The sequence below is a fragment of the Phyllobates terribilis genome, unplaced genomic scaffold (genome assembly GCF_046119375.1).
Source record: "Phyllobates terribilis strain yellow unplaced genomic scaffold, ASM4611937v1 Scaffold_11__3_contigs__length_659146591, whole genome shotgun sequence".
NCBI lineage: Eukaryota > Metazoa > Chordata > Amphibia > Anura > Dendrobatidae > Phyllobates > Phyllobates terribilis.
In genome coordinates, this window is record NW_027362771.1 from 428997145 (window position 1) to 429018014 (window position 20870).

Below are 20870 nucleotides of genomic sequence, written 5' to 3' on the forward strand. Positions count from 1 at the left end.
TCTCTGGGCCTCGCACCGTGTGGGGTCTCTGGGCCTCGCACCGTGTGGGGTCTCTGGGCTCCGCACCGTGTGGGGTCTCTGAGGTCCGCACCGTGTGGGGTCTCTGAGGTCCGCACCGTGTGGGGGGCTCTGAGGTCCGCACAGTGTGGGGGCTCTGAGGTCCGCAGTGTGGGGGCTCTGAGGTCCGCACCGTGTGGGGGCTCTGAGGTCCGCACCGTGTGGGGTCTCTGAGGTCCGCAACGTGTGGGGTCTCTGAGGTCCGCAACGTGTGGGGTCTCTGAGGTCCGCAACGTGTGGGGTCTCTGAGGTCCGCAACGTGTGGGGTCTCTGAGGTCCGCACCGTGTGGGGTCTCTGAGGTCCGCACCGTGTGGGGTCTCTGAGGTCCGAACTATTCCAGCTCTCTGTGGCTGCCAGTTCTAGGCAGGCGCAGACGCTGGAGCAGGTGACCCGCCCTAGTAGTTTTTAGGCCTCTGCAGATATTTGTTTGCTCTTACAAGCCGTCCACTATAGGACAAGCCCTGACAATAATGGATTACTGTTCCCACACGACCCATGATCAGCACGGGGGAATTTCATAATCAGCAAGTCCCCTCACAGCGCAGGCTCCACCCCTCTGCTGAGTGCCGGCCCCGCCTTAAGCTCTCCACTCCTCTCCTGAACGGCTGTCCCCGCCCAGACTCCACCCAATAACAATTCGGTCTGCACTTTATTTAGCCTGTCTCCGCCCACTGCTTGCACAGACCGAGGCTGAGGGGCGGGGTCGGTAGTTGCCGGTCAGTCACATGGGACTGTCTAGTAAAGCCCTTACCGACTGTCTCCGAGCAGTGTGGGGCCGGGGTTCGGCGCTGTGCGGTATGTAGCGGGGCCGCTCACTGATCACGCCTGCTCAGCACATTGCCGGCCGTGCTCTGTACACACAGCAGTGTCAGAGCTCTGCGCTTCTCCTGGAGAATCCCTGTGCTCAGGACACTAGGGCGGCAGCATGGAGTACTTGCTGCAGGTAAAGCTGGGCTGCCTGTTCGGGCTGCTGCTGCTCACCCTTTTCTTCGGATTGGTGCCGTCCAGGATGAAGTGTTTCCAGGCTGGGAGAGGTGAGGCACGGGGTGTCCTGTACACCGGGCCATATACATACAGGGGTACGGGGGGATACAGCGCGTCATGTGACCCGCACTGAGGGCAGAGCCGGCGGCCGCATGGCTCCTCTCACCGGTCACTGCAGCCGGACCTCTGTGCACTGGAATGATCCGCGTTACTGACCGTGCACATGGGGGCAGTGCGGGGGCTTACAATAGTCTCCCCGTCCATCACCCACATAGGAGCTGTCTGCACTGTCTGCCTCCCAGCACCGCACCCTTTTTTAGGAACTTGTTTGTCTCAGGATAACATTTGCGTGGTTTATCTCAGGTTACTTATTAATGTGCAGATCAGGTCGGGATTTTGTGTTTTAAGATCCAACAATGCAAATATGTGACAATCCTGTGTAAGGCTGTGTTCACATGTGCAGTAATCAGGAAAAAAGTTGCGCAGACAAGTTTAGTCCATTATTCACTAACTGATCTCTGCTGGATCTGCGGAAACGCTTAAAAAACGCTTGTTAATAGGTCTGCATGGTCCCCAATGATGTGTACATGCTGCGGATTATCATTGCGGGAAAATCCGCAGCACGTCCATTAATTTTGTGGCATTGCAGCGTTTTAGCCGCCATAGACTATCACTGAGCCGTATAACATCCGCATGTATGCATGCAGATGTTATGCGATTCAATATGCGGATGGTACCCGGGTCTGGAGAAAAGGAGACTCTCCTCTAGACCCGGGTACCATAGTACCTGTAGTTAAAAAAGAATTCAAAGAAAACAAACAAATATATACTTACTTTCTGATGGCCCCCTGTCTGCTCCCGGCGGCGCTGCTGGCTCTTCGGCTGCTCGCAGTGCTCTAAAAATGACCTTCCATGGCCTCCCTCAGTGATGTGACTAGTTACGCGACCGCTGACTTCGGCGGTCGCATGACCTGTCACATCACTAAATGACGTCATGGAAGGTCCATTTTAGAGCACCGCGTCAGCCGAAGACACGGGATGCACTGGAGAAGGAGAGCATGTGTCTCTTTGTTTTTGTTTTTTTGTTTTTATTATTGATGCTGCATTTGCAGCATTGTAACTTGGTCACACAACATAAATCCATGCCGGTTGCGTGGATTTATATAGTGTGACCAAGTTGTCAAGCACTTTTCCAAGTGATGCTAAAAAAAAAGTTGTAGTTTCCTTTATTCACTAACGGGTTTCTGCTGAATCCGTTGTAATGAATAATTACTGAACATGTAAACATAGCCCAAGGTATGGACGTTCAACTTTCCCATAGCCGACAATGCTCCGCTGTGTGCCCCATGTTCATCTGGCAGCAGCTTTACTCCCCAATGAACAAAAGGATCTAATACCCCGCAAGAGCAGGGTCCTCTCCGCTATGTACCAATCTCATTGCTCGTTACTTACTGTAAGTGATATCTGTATTTTGTATGTAACCCCTTCTCATGTACAGCACCATGGAATCAATGGTGCTATATAAATAAACACTGAAATCCAACAAGCTGGATCCTCTCTCCTCCCTCCAAAATCATTTGGGAGAGAGTTGGGTGGCAGTCATATACATTAGAAGGTCATCCAAAATTAGTGAGTTTGTAGTCGCCTTTTTATTGAAAGTGTATTGGCTGGATGAGGGATTGTTTTTATGAAAAATCCCCTTTAAGCGCACCTGTCAGCAGGATTGTGCTCAGTATACCACATACACTGTCAGGTGGGAGACATTACACTGATTAATATGATACCTTGGTTCATGAAATCCATCCTGTGGTTCTTATGTAATCTTTACTTTCAGTTTGGAGATGATATGCTCGTGCTTCGGGGCGGCTTGTGGGGGGCCCTCTATCTGGTGCTCTGCTTACATATTCATCTGTATGCTCTTATGACATTTTACTGTGCCTTCACTGACCTGCCTCCTATTTTACCTAGCTCCGCACTACTAGATGCATTATGTAAAATAGGAGGCGGGTCAGTGAAGGCACAGTGAGCTGTCATAAGGGCATACAGATTAATATATAAGCAGAGCACCAGATAGAGTGCTGCCCCGAAGCACATGCATATCATTATCTCCAAACTGAAAGAGATTACATAAGAACCACAGGATGGATTTCATGATCCAAGGTATCATTTATAATCAGTGTAATGTCGCCCACCTGACAGTGTGTGTTTACTGAGCACAATCCTGCTGACAGGTGTGCTTTAACCCAACTGACCGTGCCAGCTAAGCAGACAGCGTGTGCCCCACCTATAGCTATCTCATGCATAGACCGCAAATCCAAGGGAAAAATATCAAAACAAATGTCCAACTGATGTATACCATTGGTACCCATTTTATCAATATAGTCCCACCCCCCCCCCTCCCATATGAAAAATGATATTGGGATCAGGATACAAACAACACCTTTTAAACTAAACATCCATTACTCTCCCAACTCGGGTGTCTGATGCTATTCCAGTGGATCCTCACTTTGTGGACTAGGATAGCTTCTCAATATGGGATCTTTCGCAGGAGCTTTTCCTAATCCAATACACGAAGGAATGACTGATAATCAGGGGCTTATATAGAAATCATGGGGGCCTCATAGCAGAAGCTCTATTTGCCACACACACACACACTATTTGTCTGTTACAGAAGAGCAGATCTCACAACTTTCCAGCCTTTACATAACAATTTTCCTCCTGATGAAGTCCTAGATTCCTCTTTCATTGCCCCCATAAAGTATGATGCCAATAAGTGCCCCCCAAACAGTTTGATACCCCCATGGTGAATTCCTCCACATGCACAGCATGATGACCCTACTGTACCCCACTTAAACTCCCAAGGCAAAGTATGGTGACCTTAACACAGTATGATCCCCCAACTGTGACACCCCCCCCCTCCCCCCCACACTCACACACACACTATCCCTCCAAACTTGATGATGGGCCCCACACAAACCTTCACACCGTATAATTGCTTTCATACAGTATAATGGCCCCCCACATAGCCCTCAAAATATTATAATGGCCCCACATAGCCTTCCATATAGTATAATATGCTACCGATAATCCTCCATATAGTATAATGAACTTCCCATAGTCCTCCTGCAGTAAAATGCACCCCCATATAGTATAATGCACCCCACAGTCCTGCAGTATAACGGGCACCACGTACTTACTGATTTTAAAATACCGTATATTTTAAATAAGCCGAGGCCCCTAATTTTTCCACAAAAAACTGGGAAAACTTATTGACTCGAGTATAAGCCTAGGGTGGGAAATGCAGCAGCAACTAGTAAATTTCCCGATCTTGGTGCGCATGGCCCAATCACTGCACACATAAAAAAAAATAAACACTTATACTCGCCTTCTTTCCTCACCTCTGCTCCAGTGCTGCCTCCTGTCTGTCCGCAGCTCATGTTGGCATCTGAGGCGCACGCTCTCAGACGCTGAAGTGAGCTGCCGGCATATTCACTTCTCTCCACGCCGGGACTAGCAGGCACTGTCAGCAGGAGCTACGGCTCAGCGCTTCTCTATGCCCGCTACTATTCATTCTTTTCCACGCCCATGGGAGTGGAGAAGAGGGAATATTCATTCTCTCTAATAGCGGGCACACGCGGTAGCTGCAGCATTCGGCTACTGCGTGTGCCCAGCTCCTCCGCCACACCCTCCCTCCCCCCCCACCCCACTATCCACCAACGGAATGTGTATATACTCTAGTATAAGCTGAGACTCTACGGTAAACACAATACTCACCTATCCTCCCCGTTCCCCCGCTGCTTCGGGGCCCCTCCGTCTCACAGGCCCCATAGTAGTTGCGTGGTCTACCGCCATTGCCAGTACGTCACTGCTGATAATCCGTACAGTAACATCTGTAAAAACTAAAAAAGAATACAATCGGCAAACCAGGGCTGTGGAGTTGGTAAGCCAAACCTGACTCCTCAATTTCCATGACTCCAACTCCCTCATACATGGCTCATGTTTAAGTGATAAATTTACTGTAGCAGATTCATCTCAGCTAAAAGTCTAGACCTTTAGATAATTTATAGGACATTTCATAACTTTCCCAAATTATGAAAAAAATATTTCCCACAAACTGCATTGAACTACTGTACCCAGTTTACTATATATTTTAGGAGTTGGTCCATTTTATACCGACTCCAATTCCGATTTCACCAAAATGGACACCGACTGCACAGCCCTATGGCAAACGCAGATCTCTAGCTGCACTTAAAGTTTATAATGACATATACCCATATGTTTAATTAAAGGATTTAAGTTGCTTCCGCTGCAGAAGTTGCAGCACCTCTTCGGACTGAATGAGAGGGAAAAACCTACCTATCTGCAGACTGAGGTACTTCAAGCACCTGGACAAAACCGACCTAAATTGAAACAGTTTTGGGGGAGTGGGTCAAATCACTGTGTATTAACTAATTCTGATCCCCCTTCCCACACCCGAGCCTGGTAACCCAAAACTTAGTATACTTACTGGATAAACCTCACTGCCAACTACTCATCCAACCCATAGTCGAGAACATTTTACCTTCTTGATCACATTTAGAATTAGAAGTGAAAAATAACATAATTAGTAAGAATTTTCATAACGCACGTGGCAGAAGCTCCTTGAACAACTTGCAAGTAAAGACAAAGCAGACCCCTCATACTATAGCACAGATCCCAGTTCTTGACTTCTGTAAATAAGACCATCGCTTCTAAGCCGAGACATAAGGGGCATTTACCCTGCAAGATGATAATTGTAAACGAGCCTTGTTCAAAACACTCATCTCACAATTCTCTTGTGTAAACAGGCTGCCGATCATGCGATGGGCGAGTAAAACACTCGGTCACCTGGTGAAATGATCTTTTGTGCAGTATAAAACATCATTGTTCTCGGCAGTGCGGGCCCTGATTACGCTGAGTACGAGTGTGCACGGAGTATAGATTGGTCAGTCTGTGTAAACAGGCATTCAGACGACCGCCTATCAGTCAGTTTACTGATCGTCTGTCGCATTGGACCACCAGTTGGTCCATGTTAACAGACCCTTACTCTGACCAAGTGAAAGAGCCCGCAAACTGTTGTAAATATAAGCATAGTACCAAATTATGCCCCCTAGGTGTTCTGGGTACAGTGCATCTTCTTGGTTGGCCCACTGCCACCAATTCCTGAAATCTGGAATTGTGAACCGGGGAGAGGATTAGAATGATCCAGGGTTATGCTTGGCCATGCTCCAAATGTTCAAAACCAGGTGTCTAATTGAAGTAGCTTTGCTGCTGAATCTGATTTGGATTATAAACAAAATTAAAGGGACTTTGTCTCCAGGTGTTAGCTACCCCATCTGAGAGCAGCTTAATGTACAGGCAGAGACCCTGATTCCAGCGATGTTATTGTTGTGCTGCTTGCTGTCATTTTGATAAAATCACTTTCTCTGCTGCAGATCTAGCTGTTCTCTAATGCTGAGCTCTGTATAACCCCACCCACACCACTGATTGGCAGCTTTGTGTACACTGTATATGGGAGAAAGCTGCCAATCAGTGGTGAGGTCAGGGTTATACAGAGCTCATGAATATGGAGGATTACCTGGCAGCAGGTTTACTAGTTTTCTAGTGATCTAATGGTGATTTTTATCAAAACTACAACAAGTAGCCCAGTAAGAGACACACTGGAACCAGGTTCTCTTGTCTCTACATTATACTGCTATTTGATTAGGTGGGAAAAACCTAATGACAGATTCCGTTTAATAGCAAACCTTACTCTATTATTGCCTGTGGGTAGCAAAATCCTTTGGTTACAAAAATAACTACCCCACAAAATGAATTCAACCAATAAAAGGAGTCGCTCAAGAAGTACCATGTTCTTTAAGTGGTTTTTTTGGTGTGATATGCATACTCCTGGCCGTGCAGGTCTAGTGGAATGTGGCTGGAAGTATGTCTATTGCAAATTCGCGGTCACTGCCTGGTCTTGGTGCCAGCTGCGGATAATCCTGACATCGCATGCTGTGAAGATTCACAAGTCTGCAGTTACATAGTGACTGTAGACTTTTATGCCAAACCTGGAAAACCCCTTTACCCTATTCACAACCCATGAGCAATGCCACCTTACAGCACACCAATGAACATGCCAAAAAGCACCAAAACCCATGATCTGTGAACAGCTGCAGCCTTTTGCCGAGACTTTTAAATCAGAAATTAATCTATAGATTTTACTAAACAGCAGATGACACTCATCAAACACTGAATCTGACTATACCTAAATATTCAGTGCAACTAATGGAGGAATACCAAATTCATAACAAATGGCAGCAAACAAATGTAACCACTGTAAACAAGCAAATATCATCCAAATAAATGACAGCACCCCACATGGATTCAGCTGCTACTACCCATTCTAAAAGGGGAAAATGCTTCAAAATAAAGAAAAACCCTTTGCCAAATATCTATCAAAGTAAAATAAACTAATCCCAGACTGATGAATAGGTAGTAACCTGAAAGCGGCAGTATATCTTTCTTGCCATCAGTGCTCCCACACCTTGACCTTTTAACTAAAGACACTACCTTGTTAAATGTAGCATAATGCAATGAGGACAGCGACTTATCAATCTTTTCATCCAAAGAGCACCCAAAAGGAAATGAGAAGGTAAATCAAATGGTACGAATTGTTTTTTATTTTTTTGAATACCTAGAGGCAAACGAAAATTTGCACAAGGGAGCGCTACAAATGGACCAGCAACACGATTAAAACCAACTTTGTGTAAATTTTATTTATTTTTTTTTTTTTTTGTTCACCTACATCGGCCAACAAGTCTAACCGATGACAAGTTATTTACCCAGGAACAGCCAGAGCCAGAAACCTAAGGGATCAGGAAACCATCATTAAAGGGAACCTGTCACCAGGTTTTGCCCATGTAACCTACAGCCGCCACCTTTCAGCCCCATGCGACAGCATTTTATAATGCTGCACATATGACCTACTGGAGTTGACACGTTTTGCAAGTAGCTTTCTGGCAAAACTAATTTGCCCAAAGCCTACACATGGGATGACAACCAGTGCAAAAAGGAAAATTCATGGTGATATGTGCAGGAGGAAGGCCAATACTGGCATTGCAATTCATTGAACACTAAACGAGTGTTTTTTTTTTTTTTTTTTTTTTTTTAAGTAAAGAATTGGGAGCAGCAGCAAGAGATGGAGTTGCCATTGGTGTCCTCTGTAGCAACATCAAATTAAGCCATCCTTCTTGTTGAGCCCAAAAACTAATTTTTTTTAGAGGCCGGCAACAAGGATAACCAATTTCATTTCACTGACATTGACAAATAACTGAAGAAAAATATCACATGGTAATACATCCTTATAACAAACCTTAGACGCAGCTTTGCTTTTAACTATGGCCGGGATGGCTACGGAAACATCACTATCATTGTCTAAGTGGATGTGGATCAGCCTGTGACCAAGCATCCGCAACTTTCCAGTGCACTTAAGAGGGGCATAGAAGGAGGAGGCACCAAAGACTGGACTAATGTTTGCAATGATTAGAGCCTGAGACACATATGTGTACTCTCACCCTGTGCAGAAGGCAGTTCCTGCGTTGCCCTTGGTGCAGATGGCAAACCTGAAACCTGCATCTGTAGAGCTGACAGGTGCTGTGCACTAGAGTAGAAGCGCTGGCATCCTGACTAGAAGCCACCCGCACCTTGACATTGCTATGGAGTACTTGGTCCTGCAGGGGAGGTGAAGATGCTGAAAAATCCAATACAGAAGCTGCACCATTAAGTCCTATTCTCTGGCTGCTGAATGAAAACCCATTGGATCATTGTGAGGAGCCAAGTTCCATGAGGAAGGGCATTTGATGCTGCACACTTGGTCCATCAGAAGAGATTCCCCCACTTCTCTTCCAAAAATCAGAAGTGATGTTCCACTTGGCAAAGCACCTATCAGTGATGTTGGAGACGTCCAAAAAGATGGTCTATTCTCATCAGATCTATATCCACAGGTGTGCACCACCAAAATAATCATGTAAGATAGGGGAAGGGGAAAGTAGAAGTGTGGATATAAAGAAATTTTAAAATTCATAAACTTTATTTTATTAAAACCCTATAGATATATGCATCTATAGATGCATGAGCAATTTTATATCTATAGGGTTTTAATAAAATAAAGTTTATGAATTTTAAAAAAATTTTATATCCACACTTTTCCTACTTTCCCCTTCCCCTATCTTACATGTTGGAGACGTCCAACTGTCGGCCTATGGAAGTGACTTTAGGCTGGAAAATTTGCAAATTTGGCAGGTAAAAAACGTTTCAGAAATGTACCAAACTCTAATAATTTTACAAAAAGCTTTTGATGCTTATAAACTCATATGGATCCCTCCTAAATGTCTGGGAACCAATCATTATGTGAAATCTCTGCTTTGCAGAGGAACTGAGCCTTCTCTGGGTGCGTGCTCTTTCATCCTTCCCTCCCAGATACTACAAATCAGTTTTACTTCTAGACCAGCTGCTGAGCTGTGATTGGCAGTATCTGGGAGGGAGTACAAGCCACGGACAAGACTCTGAAGAAGCTCCAAGCTGAACTGCAAAGCAGAGTTTCACATGGTCGTCTCCAAAAGAGACAAATGCAATTATCTCTGCAATGGAGTGAAAGCGCAAAACAGAAAAAACAAAGTTTTCAAAGCGTCACTTCTGAGGTTTTTTATTTATTTTATTGCTGGAGTGGTGTCACTAATCTAAGTTCCCTGCCCCTAGTATTATATCCTCCAGTCGCTGTCTGTTTTTTATCGGTGCTGCTCTAGTTGGTCTTTTGCAGGCGGTGACCTGCCAGCTGCTCTAGTGTTTGCTGGGTGATCCGGTAGTCACAACTCAATGTAAGTCTGAGAGCTAGAAGGAGGCGCTCATAGACTTGCACTGATAGCTTGTGACCTTTTATCCCTGACTTCCAGTCAGACAGAAGTTGCGGTGACAAGATGGCGGTGTGGGACCGGAGCAGTGCTGGAAAGAGCTGAACCAGTGGCTGTTGAGTAGAATACTAGGGTCAGGGAACTTAGATTAGTGGCAGCAGTCCAGTGCTGAAATAGAAAAAAAATCCTGTGCTGAGATCTTATAAATGTTCCCCTGTTGTGTACTGTGTAATGGCTGTGTCTGACTGTGCAGGAAGAAGGTCTGATAATACCACATCTCCTGGGCAGAGGTGGAAGAAAAAAAGCAGACCAATCGCGTCTCATGTCTGCACAGTATGCTTTGCCCAGTTTTCAGTTCGGCAAAGCCTACTGCGCAGGCGCAAGATTTTTCACGGCAATGAGGGAGGCGTCATCCATGTTAAGGACGGCGAGCAGCGGCCGGGAGAAGAAGCCTGAAGCCAGCGCAGGAGACCTAAAAAGGGATTTTCATGGCTATACAGGGAGAGTCTGGGTTGTATAAGGATTTAGGGAAAGCGGCACAGATGCTGATTAAGGTGATATTTTTAGCTATGTGACAAAACTGGTGACAGGTTCCCTTTATCTGTCCACAATAAGTGACCAGGGGTGCCCAAACTTTTACATGCCACTGTACAATTCCCTGCCTGGCAGTGGGGTTAAGGAGCCAAACTGAAGGCTTCATGGATCCCATGAATCTCCGTTCTGGTCCATAGACCTTTTGGGTAGGACTTGTATGTGTAATACGAGTGCACAAATGAACCTGTAATATCTAGTCTGAAGTTGGAGTAACACTTTCTTTCCCTCCCAGAGGCACAGCAGATGTGGTTAAGCTTTATCAGCTGCGTAGCAGGAGGTGTCTTCCTGGCCGCCTGTCTGCTGGATATTGTTCCTGACTTTCTAAATGACATGAAGGAGGCGATGCAGGAGCAGCAAATAACAGTAAGTGGATTCGTCACAGCTGTGGAGATTGTACCACCTTGTATGTGAGTTTAGATGGCATTTACAGGACTGGTGCTGGTGTGCAGCATTTCACCACTCTAAAAAGTCAGAAAAAACAAGTGATTTGATATGTGCTGTATCTGTATACACATTTCATAGTAGGTTTGTTTTTTTGGATTTAATCCTTTCTACCACTTTCACATATGCAAGAAGAAAAAACAGAGTGCTCCCTGTGTGAATCGGCAATACCAGCACAAAAAGGAAAGGTAAATGGTGTTCACCTTGGATGTTTGTGCTGGACAGCCACAACTCTGGAATAACTAAGGATGGATAACTCCCCCAGACCGCTGCCGCACCGACCGCCGGCTCCAAAACCCCCCTCTCTGGGCAGGAGCTGAACCATGGACTAGAAAAGGAAAAGAGCAGATATTGTCCGGGCGATGCGATGGAGGAGAGAAGCCAAACCAGATGAAGGAAATCATTTAATGTCACTACTCCTTTCAAGGACTGTCCGTCCTCTTCATCAGATGCATAAAAGTTAGAAGTCACTCACAGCTTTTATAGAAACCATTTACAAGCAATATTTTACACCACATGCATACGAATCCTAAATCAATTCCATCATCAAGTGATTATGCACTCAATTAACCAAAGACACAATTCTTTGAAAAAATTAAACTAAGTTTAAAAGAAAATGTTTACATACCCAGTTCCAGGTACTGTATACAGAAGTGCAGTGGTATATAATATTATATACCACTGCACTTCTGTATTTTTGTACATGTACCCTGTTTTTATTCTAGCACTTGATGGAAATACTATGAAGTATGTATAATGTGAGGAAAAATATATATTAAACTTGTAAAGATACAATTACTGCTGATTTTTATAAAAGCTATGAGTGACTTCTAAGTTGTATGCACCTGATGAAGAGGATGGACAGTCCTTGAAACACGTAGTGCCATTAAATGATTTCCTTCATCTGGTTTGGCTTGTTTCCACTATTGCATTGCCCAGAAGATATCCGCTCTTTTCCTAGTCCACTTTCACATATATTAATTTGTCTGTGTATGCTTAATGCTTTGTTTAGATTATCACTAAATCCAGCTTTAATTCATTAAAGGAGTTGTCTGGGCTCAGACTACAAGTCTGCAGTAATTCTGTGACTGCAGACTTGTGAATCCTCACATTGCGTGCACTGATCGCTGTGAGGATTCTCCAGTGAAAGTTTTGTGAGCAGCGAGCGTGTGATCGCAAGTATGATTTGCATACGTGTGGACACGTGCCGTCTAGATGGGTATGTGTATTGAGTGAAGCTGGACACGGTCCAGTCAGAATGTGGCTGGTAGTGTGCAAGTCATGTACTTGCAGACAGATGACCGCCCGCTCAATGTGAGGATTCAAAGTCTGCAGTCACATGGCATATAAGTTCGCTGTCATTCTAAGGTTGAACAACCTCTTTGAATATTTCAGAAAAACTTCCCAGCGTCTGTGATGCAAGTGTCAAAAGTCAACGTTGAATAATGGCACTTGTTTGAATAAAACTTAGCTTGTTTTCACCAGACAATCCCCAATCTGTCCACAGAATGGGTAGGTTCACATGAGCGGATGTTCAGTCTGAGTGCTGGCCATGAACAAACAAGACTGCATTAGAACCAATGTAAGGCTACATGCCCACGATGCAGAAATGCGCTGGATTTTTCCTGAGCGTTTCTGCATCTCCCTGGCAGCAAAAAAATGCATGTGGATTGTACATGCGTTTTTTCAGCCAGCGACAAGCGGATGTGAAGCGTTCTTCACATGCATTTCCGCATGCGGGTTGTCAAGTGCTTTCCAAGCGATTTTAGCATCACTTGGAAAAGTGCTTGACAACTTGGTCACACTATATAAATCCATGGTGTTTGCATGGATTTAGTGTGACCGTAAAAGAATGATAAAAAATATTATCTCCTTCTGATGGCCCCTGGTGTCCTTATCCGATCCGTCCTGGCTTGCTGGCAGCTCGCGGTGGTCTAAAAGGACCTACCATGACTAAATGACGTCATGTCAGATCCTTTTAGACAATCGCGAGCTGCCAGCAAGCCAGGACGGATCGGATAAGGACACCGGGGGCCATCAGAAGGTGAGTATAATGTAATTTTTTTTTTTTTTTTATATATTTATTCAGGTACTATGGTACCCAGGTCTGGGGGCGGGGGGGGCAGTCTCCTCTTCTCCAAACCCGATTACCATCCGCACATTGAACCGCATGATATCCGCAGTGATTTTGATATGCGGTCCAGTGCAAGTCAGTGGCGGCAAAAATGCCGCGATTCTGCAAAATAATTGGTAGTGCTGCGGATTTTCCCAATGATAATCCGCAGCAGAAATTTCCACAGCATGTGCACAGCCCATGCGGATTATCATTAGGGAACCAGGCAGACCTTCTACCAAGCGTTTTTTAAGTGTTTCTGCAGCGGAATTGCCGCTGCAGAAACGCTTATACGCATAGTGGGCACACAGCCTTATTCAATGGGGCTGTACAGATTAGTTTGTTTTTTTTTTCATTGACTGAATCTGCATGTGACAATTTGCAGCATGCAGTAGTTTTTTCCGTACGTTGGGTCACGCGCCCATTCAAAGGTATAGGTGTGTAGAAAAAAAATACCATAGGAAACCTCTATAGTGTCAGGTTTTTTGTTCTTTTTTGTGAAACAAAACTGTCCAGCTCTTTCTGGATGAAACTCTTGACTATGTTTTATACACTTAGCGCTGGGAGTCTGAGTGCTGGGAACCACAACCAATGGAGCTATGTTTTCCCTGTTAAAATGGAGCAGCAGTGCGTATGCTTGACCACTGCTCCATCCATTCCCTATGGGGCTGTGAGTGCTGCACTTGGCTTTTTGTGGCCGCCCCATAAGGAAAGAATGAAGCGGTGGTAGGGCATCTGACCTGCTGTAGCACCATTCTAATGGGAATAAAAGTGCTATATTGACATTAAGAATTCCCTGTTCTGCTGACTGGTGCAAGTTCTAGTGGTTAGACCCCAAATGATTATCACCTTATAGCTTGTTTTCACCAGACAGCCCCTTTAAAGGAAATGTCAACAGGTTTTTGCTATGTAATTTGAGGACTGCATGAGGTAGGGGTTAAAATACAGAATTCAAGGATGTATCGCATGTCAGGCTTTTTGTAGTTTACTTACACTGAAGATTTTATCACCAGGACATTATCATTGCTGTGACTAGCTGGTACACAGGCTATCGTCCAACTCCGCTCCTTTCTGTGATGAGCAGCTCACTGTCTATAGACAATGTACATTGAGAGTCTGGTGTGGGCGGGGTTAGATTTCTCAGCTCTGCTGCATTGCTAAATCTAAATACTGTCATGACCTTTGCACATGTTGGATCTGCTGACAGATTCCCTTTAATTTTTACATTCATGCTGCTTTAAAGGGATCCAAAGAGAAACGTTTCTCCTCCTTGCGGGGAGTGACATGTCAAGCCCGACATGCCGAGGTGAGGGGACTTAAGCCGCAATTCTCCTCTGTGATATATGCAAATTGTCTCTTCAGGGGGGAAGAGGACTAGAACTCTAGTGCCATGACTTTTAGGATTGCTACTTCCTATAGGTGGCGCTAGTGTTCTAGTCCTTTTGGTCTCTGAAGAAACCACTTGCATGCTGCTTTACAGAAATGTATCTTTAATACCCTCTACACCTTCCCTTTGTAGCGCTGTCAACAGTTTTGCAGGTGCAGAACTACTGGAAACCTAAAGCATATAATATTCTGTTTCTGTAATAAAAGCACTTTCCCACTAAAGTTAAACAATGGTCTACAGAGTGACTATGCCATGTGCAGGCATCTTGCTGAAGGGGTCTAGTTATGTTTTTTTTTTTTGGTTCTTCGGATTTTCCAGAGTCCTGGAGTCGGACTCTGTAATATTAAAACCAGCATTTTCCATTGATATGCCATAATGTTTCAAGATGGGTATGCCCCTTCATAATATTTCTTTCCCTATTCCCCTTTGAAATGTATTCTCCAAATATGGGTATGTGCACACAACGTCTTTCATGTGGATTCTGCCTGGAATCCGCCTGGAAAATAATGTTGCAAAAACGACTGCTGTGCACATGTTCCATTTTGTGTTACCCTAAAGCGGTTAACAGAAGTATGTGCAGACAGTCTGGAGCCGCTGCGGGTTTGAAGCTGTGTGTCTATGCAGCGTCAAACCCGCAGCAGCCAGATGTTACAGCATAGAGAATGGGATTTGTAGAAATCCAATGTCCACTGTGCGTCTCTGTTCACATGCAGATCACCCGCGGAAACTGACATGCGGCGCGTCTTTCTGGCCCGCAGCATGTCAATTTCTCTTGCAGCTCCACATGTGTACTTTCCCCATATGCTTGCATTAATGAGGAAAGTCCGCATATAAAAAATTGTGCCGCTAATTTGCATAAAATGAGGGTGGAAGCTGCTCGGCTATTCCAGTGTCAGGGCCGTAGGCAGCTCCTGATTGTGGGCACATACCCTTAGAGTTCGGAAACTGTGACCATTTGGAAGCCACCCAATTTCTATGCTTGAAAGTATTGAGTAAAATGTGCAAGAATGACAGCAAAACGCCAGTGAAGCCACATCAGGAAAACGACCACTGACTTTTTTTTTTTTTCCCCCCTAAAGCGGCATCACCTGGGAAAACTCAGCCAATGTGCTGCTGTCTAAGAGATTTTGTGTGCACATAACCTATTAATGTTTGTAGGGACTGAGGTTATTTTTTTGGTCATGCAGAGCACCTTTACTTTTTTTTTTCACTAATTGATGTGGTTTTTGTCTCATTTTATCTTTAGACAAATTTCCCTCTGCCGGAATTCATCCTGGGGCTTGGAGTCCTCCTGGTGTTGATCGTAGAACGCATTGTTCTGGAGTGCAGTAATGGGATGACTGAAGAGAACGCCCCGTTATTGTCCAGCTCTCCAGCTGTTCAGGAACATGGCCACTCGCACGATGGCCACCGACACAATGTAGAACATGCCAGGCGCCACTTCCATGTGGACTTCAATGCTCATTCCTCCTTCCGCTCCTTTATACTTATCCTCTCCTTGTCTCTGCACTCCATCTTTGAAGGCATTGCCATTGGGCTACAGAGTGCGGACACAGAGGTCCTACAAATAGCTATTGCTATTCTCATCCATAAAAGTATAATTGCTGTGAGTCTATCGCTTCTCCTAATGCAGAGCAATGTGAAAATCAAGTGGTTTGTGCTTTCAATGGTCATGTTTGCCCTCATGTCACCTATTGGTATCGGCATAGGGATTGGGGTGATGCAGACGCAGAGCAATGAAAGCAGTCTTATTCAGGCTACTCTAGAAGGTTTAGCTGCCGGGACTTTCGTCTACATAACCTTCCTGGAGATTTTACCTCATGAACTAAACTCAAACAAATGGCGACTGCCTAAAGTAATTTTTATACTGCTGGGATTTTCTGGTATGGCAGGACTAAGGTTTTTAGGGTGAAAATAATCATCCATTTTTATTTTTTTTTTTCTCTTGTATTTTTGTGCTTACCTTTATTTACCTGAGAGACTTGAAGGAAGGGGACAACTTTTTATTTTTTATGCACTAAAACTTGTGTAGATTTTTCTTTATCCCAGACTTTTATTGTTTCCCATTTCCCAAACATTTAAATGGCCAAACAGGAGAATAATGATGGCCCCTATATAGAGTAGGATCTTCAATAAACTAATTGTGGACATTGCTAGATTTCTCAATATTTAGTTTAGGTATTGAAAGCCTTTTTTATAATTTTTAATCTGCCAACTTTTCTGTTTTAGCCAATTGTATGATTTTCTGCGAAATAACATTGATGGCCTAACGATAAGGTCGTAGGGTCAAACCCTGGTCTTCTGCAATCAACAGCAAAATGACACCATGGCATTGGCATGTTATGTGGAGACAAATGCACATCTAATATATTAATGTTCATATAATGATATATTGGATGTCCAACTTAAAGATGCGTTTTCATTAACTATTTTCCCTAACCCTGCATATATTTTAGTGTAGTGTCAGTGTGTTCATATACTCGCCTGTCGCCAACCTCTCCTGATCACACTGCACTCTGTGGGAGTCTGAAGTCTTTTACAATGTAAGTCTATGAAGCTTCAATATGGTATTCCATAGACTCGCATTGTAAAAAAAAAAAAAAACTTCTGGGTCACACAGAGCACAGTGTGATCAGGAGAGTCTGACTTGCCATCAGGTTACTCAGAATAGGATCGTAATGGCACTGGAAATGGAAGAAAGCAATGGGTGAGTATATTAACATCCTGACTCTACACTACCCTAACACAGGTTTAGAGGGGGGTGGGGGGGGGGGGGTAATGGGAGTGCTTCTTTAATTCACCCAGCCCTGAATCTACATCTTAAAATTAAGCCATCAATGTAATTTCCTAGAATGGACCTTTAATAAGCCAGTGCCTTTACTTATACTTTATAAGTGTGCAGTTACTAAAACAAATAATAAACTGTTACCAAATTCTTATTGAGTTTCCTTGTGTTGTGTTTTGTACATAATAATATCTGCTTCTGTTGTAATCAGGGCTGTGGAGTCGGTAAGCCAAACCTCTGACTCCTCAACTTCCTTGACTCCAACTCTGACTCCCGACTCCCTCATACATGGCTCATGTTTAAGTGATAAATTTACTGTGGCACAGATTCATCTCAGCTAAAAGTCTAGACCCTTAGATCAGGAATAGGACAGATATTTATAGGACATTTCATAACTTTCCCAAATTCTTATGGAAAAATATTCCCTACAAACTGCATTGAACTACTGTACCCAATTTATTTATTTTAGGAGTTGGTCCATTTCATACCGACTCCGACTCCAGAGCCCTGGTTGTAATGTCATATATACTTTTATACTTTACACTGTGTATTCCTGGCCTTGGTCAGGGTAAAAAAAAATAAATTCAGACATAAAATGAGTTTGAGGCCTTGACGTATAATCCGTATGTGCTTTCTTGTCACTGAAATATTTCTTTCAATGCACAGTGACCATGCGCTCTCTCGCTGGCATTAATGGGAAGTGATGAGCTGGCAAGAGAGCCCACTGCATTGTAACAAGAGACCACTGCGAGCAGACACCAGCCCCATCCCCCTCAAGTGATGTTACTTTAGTGGGCCTGGCTGGTTTCTAATTTTCCTGCTTGCCAGGTTCTCTGCTTGCAATGTGCGCTTTCTTGCTGGCTTGTCACTTCTATCAGAGCTGGCAGGGGAGTGCATGGTCAAGGTTTTGAAAGGAACATTGCCGTGACAAGGTAGCTCGCTCTGAGCATACGTTGGAATTGACAACCGACGTATTCTTAGAGCGGATACGGATGTTGCGGACTCTTCATTTTAGGGTGGGGACACGGGCTGTGGCAGTGACCGCAGCCTCTGTTCCCTGATGTCTAGTTTGAGTATCCCTGCATGCACTAAGGGTTCTCAAATGAAATGTCACCAAACCAGAAGTTGGTGTTAGAGTAGAGGGGGAACGATGGGGACTTTTTTAATTTAAAGGATATTAGAAAAAGCAATTCGATTATGACATTAACATTTGTTTTAATCCTAAATGTCTATTTCTGACCAGCCCTGTGCTAAGCCCGCAACTTAATTTGATCGGCTGTCATGTGACCATAACTGCGGGTGGAATCGTGATCCACCCGCAGCTGTTAACATGTTAAATGCCACTGTCAAACTGAAGCACGTCACTAAACCCGCCCAACGGCACCCCGTCACATCCCGGGGCACCGAAGGGCTGGCATAACTCCCAACCCCCCTCTTTCTTATTGCCGGTCTGCTATGAGCGCTGCCCAGTGGCTGTCGTTATTAGCAGATGAGCATGTCTGCTACACATAGCAGGGCTTCAGCACAAGCGATCAGAGGATCGCAGTTCCAAGTCTCCTAAGAAAAACTATTGAAGTATGTAAAAAATAAATTAAAAATATATATTTTTTTTTTTGCTCCATTCAAAATAAAAAAATCAAATACACATTTGGTATCGCTGCGTTCAGAAATGCTCGATCTATCCAAATATAATTAATCCGATTGGTAAATGGCGTAACAAGAAAAAAATTCAAAACGCCAGAAATTATTTTTTTTTTGATCGTCACAACATTGCAATAACAGGCAATCAAAACGTCAACTCGACGCACAAAAAATAATCCCTCACCCTACCACAGATCAAGAAACATGGAGACTCGGTCTCAGAAAATGGCGTTTGTTTTTTTTGTTTGTTTTTTACATCACTTAACCACTTCGCGCCAGAGCCTGTTTTTGCCTTCGTGACCGGGCCAATTTTTTCAATTCTGACCACTGTCACTTTATGAGGTAATTACTCTGGAACACTTCAACGGATCCCCCTGATTCTGAGATTGTTTTTTTTTGTGACATATTGTACTTCATGATAGTGGTAAAACTTCTTCGATATCACTTGCGTTTATTTGTGAAAAAATCGGAAATTTGGCGAAAATTTTGAAAATTTTGCAATTTTCAAACTTTGAATTTTCATGCCCTTTAATCAGAGAGATATATCACACAAAATAGTTAATGAATAACATTTCCCACATGTCTACTTCACATCAGCACAATTTTGGAACCAAAATTTTTTTCTGTTAGGAAGCTATAAGGGTTAAAAGTTGACCAGCGATTTCTCATTTTTACAACAAAATTTACAAAAACATTTTTTTAGGGACCACATCTTATTTGAAGTGACTTTGAAGAGCCTTTATGACAGAAAATACCCAAAAGTGATACCATTCTAAAAACTGCACCCTTCAAGGTGCTCAAAACCACATTCAAGAAGTTTAACCCTTCAGGTGCTTCACAGGAATTTTTGGAATGTGGAAGAAAACAATGAACATTTAACTTTTTTTCACAAAACTGCTACTTTAGCCTCAAATTTTTAATTTTCACAAGGGCAGCCAGAAAAAATGGACCCCAAAATGTGTTGTGCAATTTCTCCTGAGCACGCTGATACCCCATATGTGGTGCAAAGCCACTGTTTGGGCGCACGGCATGGCTCGGAAGGTAAGGAGCGCCATTTGACTTTTGGAATGGAAATTTGACTGGAATGGATAGTGGACGCCATGTTGCATTTGGAGAGCCCCTGAGGTGCCTAAACAGAGGAAACCCACAACAAGTGACCGAATTTTACAATCTACTCCTCTCTATAAATTAATCTAGTGGTGGGAAAATAAGTAGGTAAATGGTCACTAAACCCATAGATGAATTCCCACAGAGGTGTCATTTCCATAATGGGGTCACTTCAGGGGGGATTATGCTGTTCTGGCACTTTTCAGAGTACCAGAGCTAAAGAATCCCCCCTGAAGTGACCCCATTTTGGAAATGACACCCCTCTGGGAATTCATCTATGGGTTTAGTGACCATTTTAACTCGATGGATGATTTCCAGAAACAAGCACGCAATGGAAGGTTTAGATTCTGGAGAACCCCCCCACCCACCCCTGGAAATTAAGTGAGCTCTACTCGAATATGTCATTCACTAAATGAACCAAATGTTTGAATGACAAATTGGGATACATTTTTACAGTTTAAAAACGTGGTTCTGTGTGGAAGATTTTAAAGCAGTCAGTGACGCATAAGGCTGGCAATGATGGGCATTGTGGGCAATAGTAGCGGGTATCACGCCTCATTCCTCTCTTAGTACATACACGACATCTTTTCTGGGGGTTCCTTCTTGTTTCCGTTGCTGGAATAAGTGCAATAAAATGTCGCTCAGTGAGTCTTTCCACATCCTCAGATTCTAATGGATGAGCGGGGCTAACACTTTGAAAGACAAGATTTTCAATTACCTTTTCTTGATAATCAAGAAAAGGATCTGAATTTCCTGCTTTTTTGTACAACACAAAAGAATTGTATGTGGCCACCTGAAACAAATAGATAACCAACTTTTTATACCAGGTATAGGACTTTCTTGATACCTGG

General features: G+C 43.9%; 1 protein-coding gene across 1 annotated transcript; it reads left to right on the forward strand.

Annotated features, from left to right (window-relative positions):
* The first annotated feature begins 730 nt into the window (after positions 1-730).
* Positions 731-17425, forward strand: LOC141166470 (zinc transporter ZIP1-like). Its single transcript, XM_073653176.1, has 3 exons — positions 731-1092; positions 10778-10908; positions 15733-17425. The coding sequence occupies exons 1-3, from the start codon at positions 984-986 to the stop codon at positions 16396-16398; spliced, it is 906 nt and encodes a 301-aa protein (XP_073509277.1). The 5' UTR covers positions 731-983; the 3' UTR covers positions 16399-17425.
* Positions 17426-20870: the final 3445 nt, after the last annotated feature.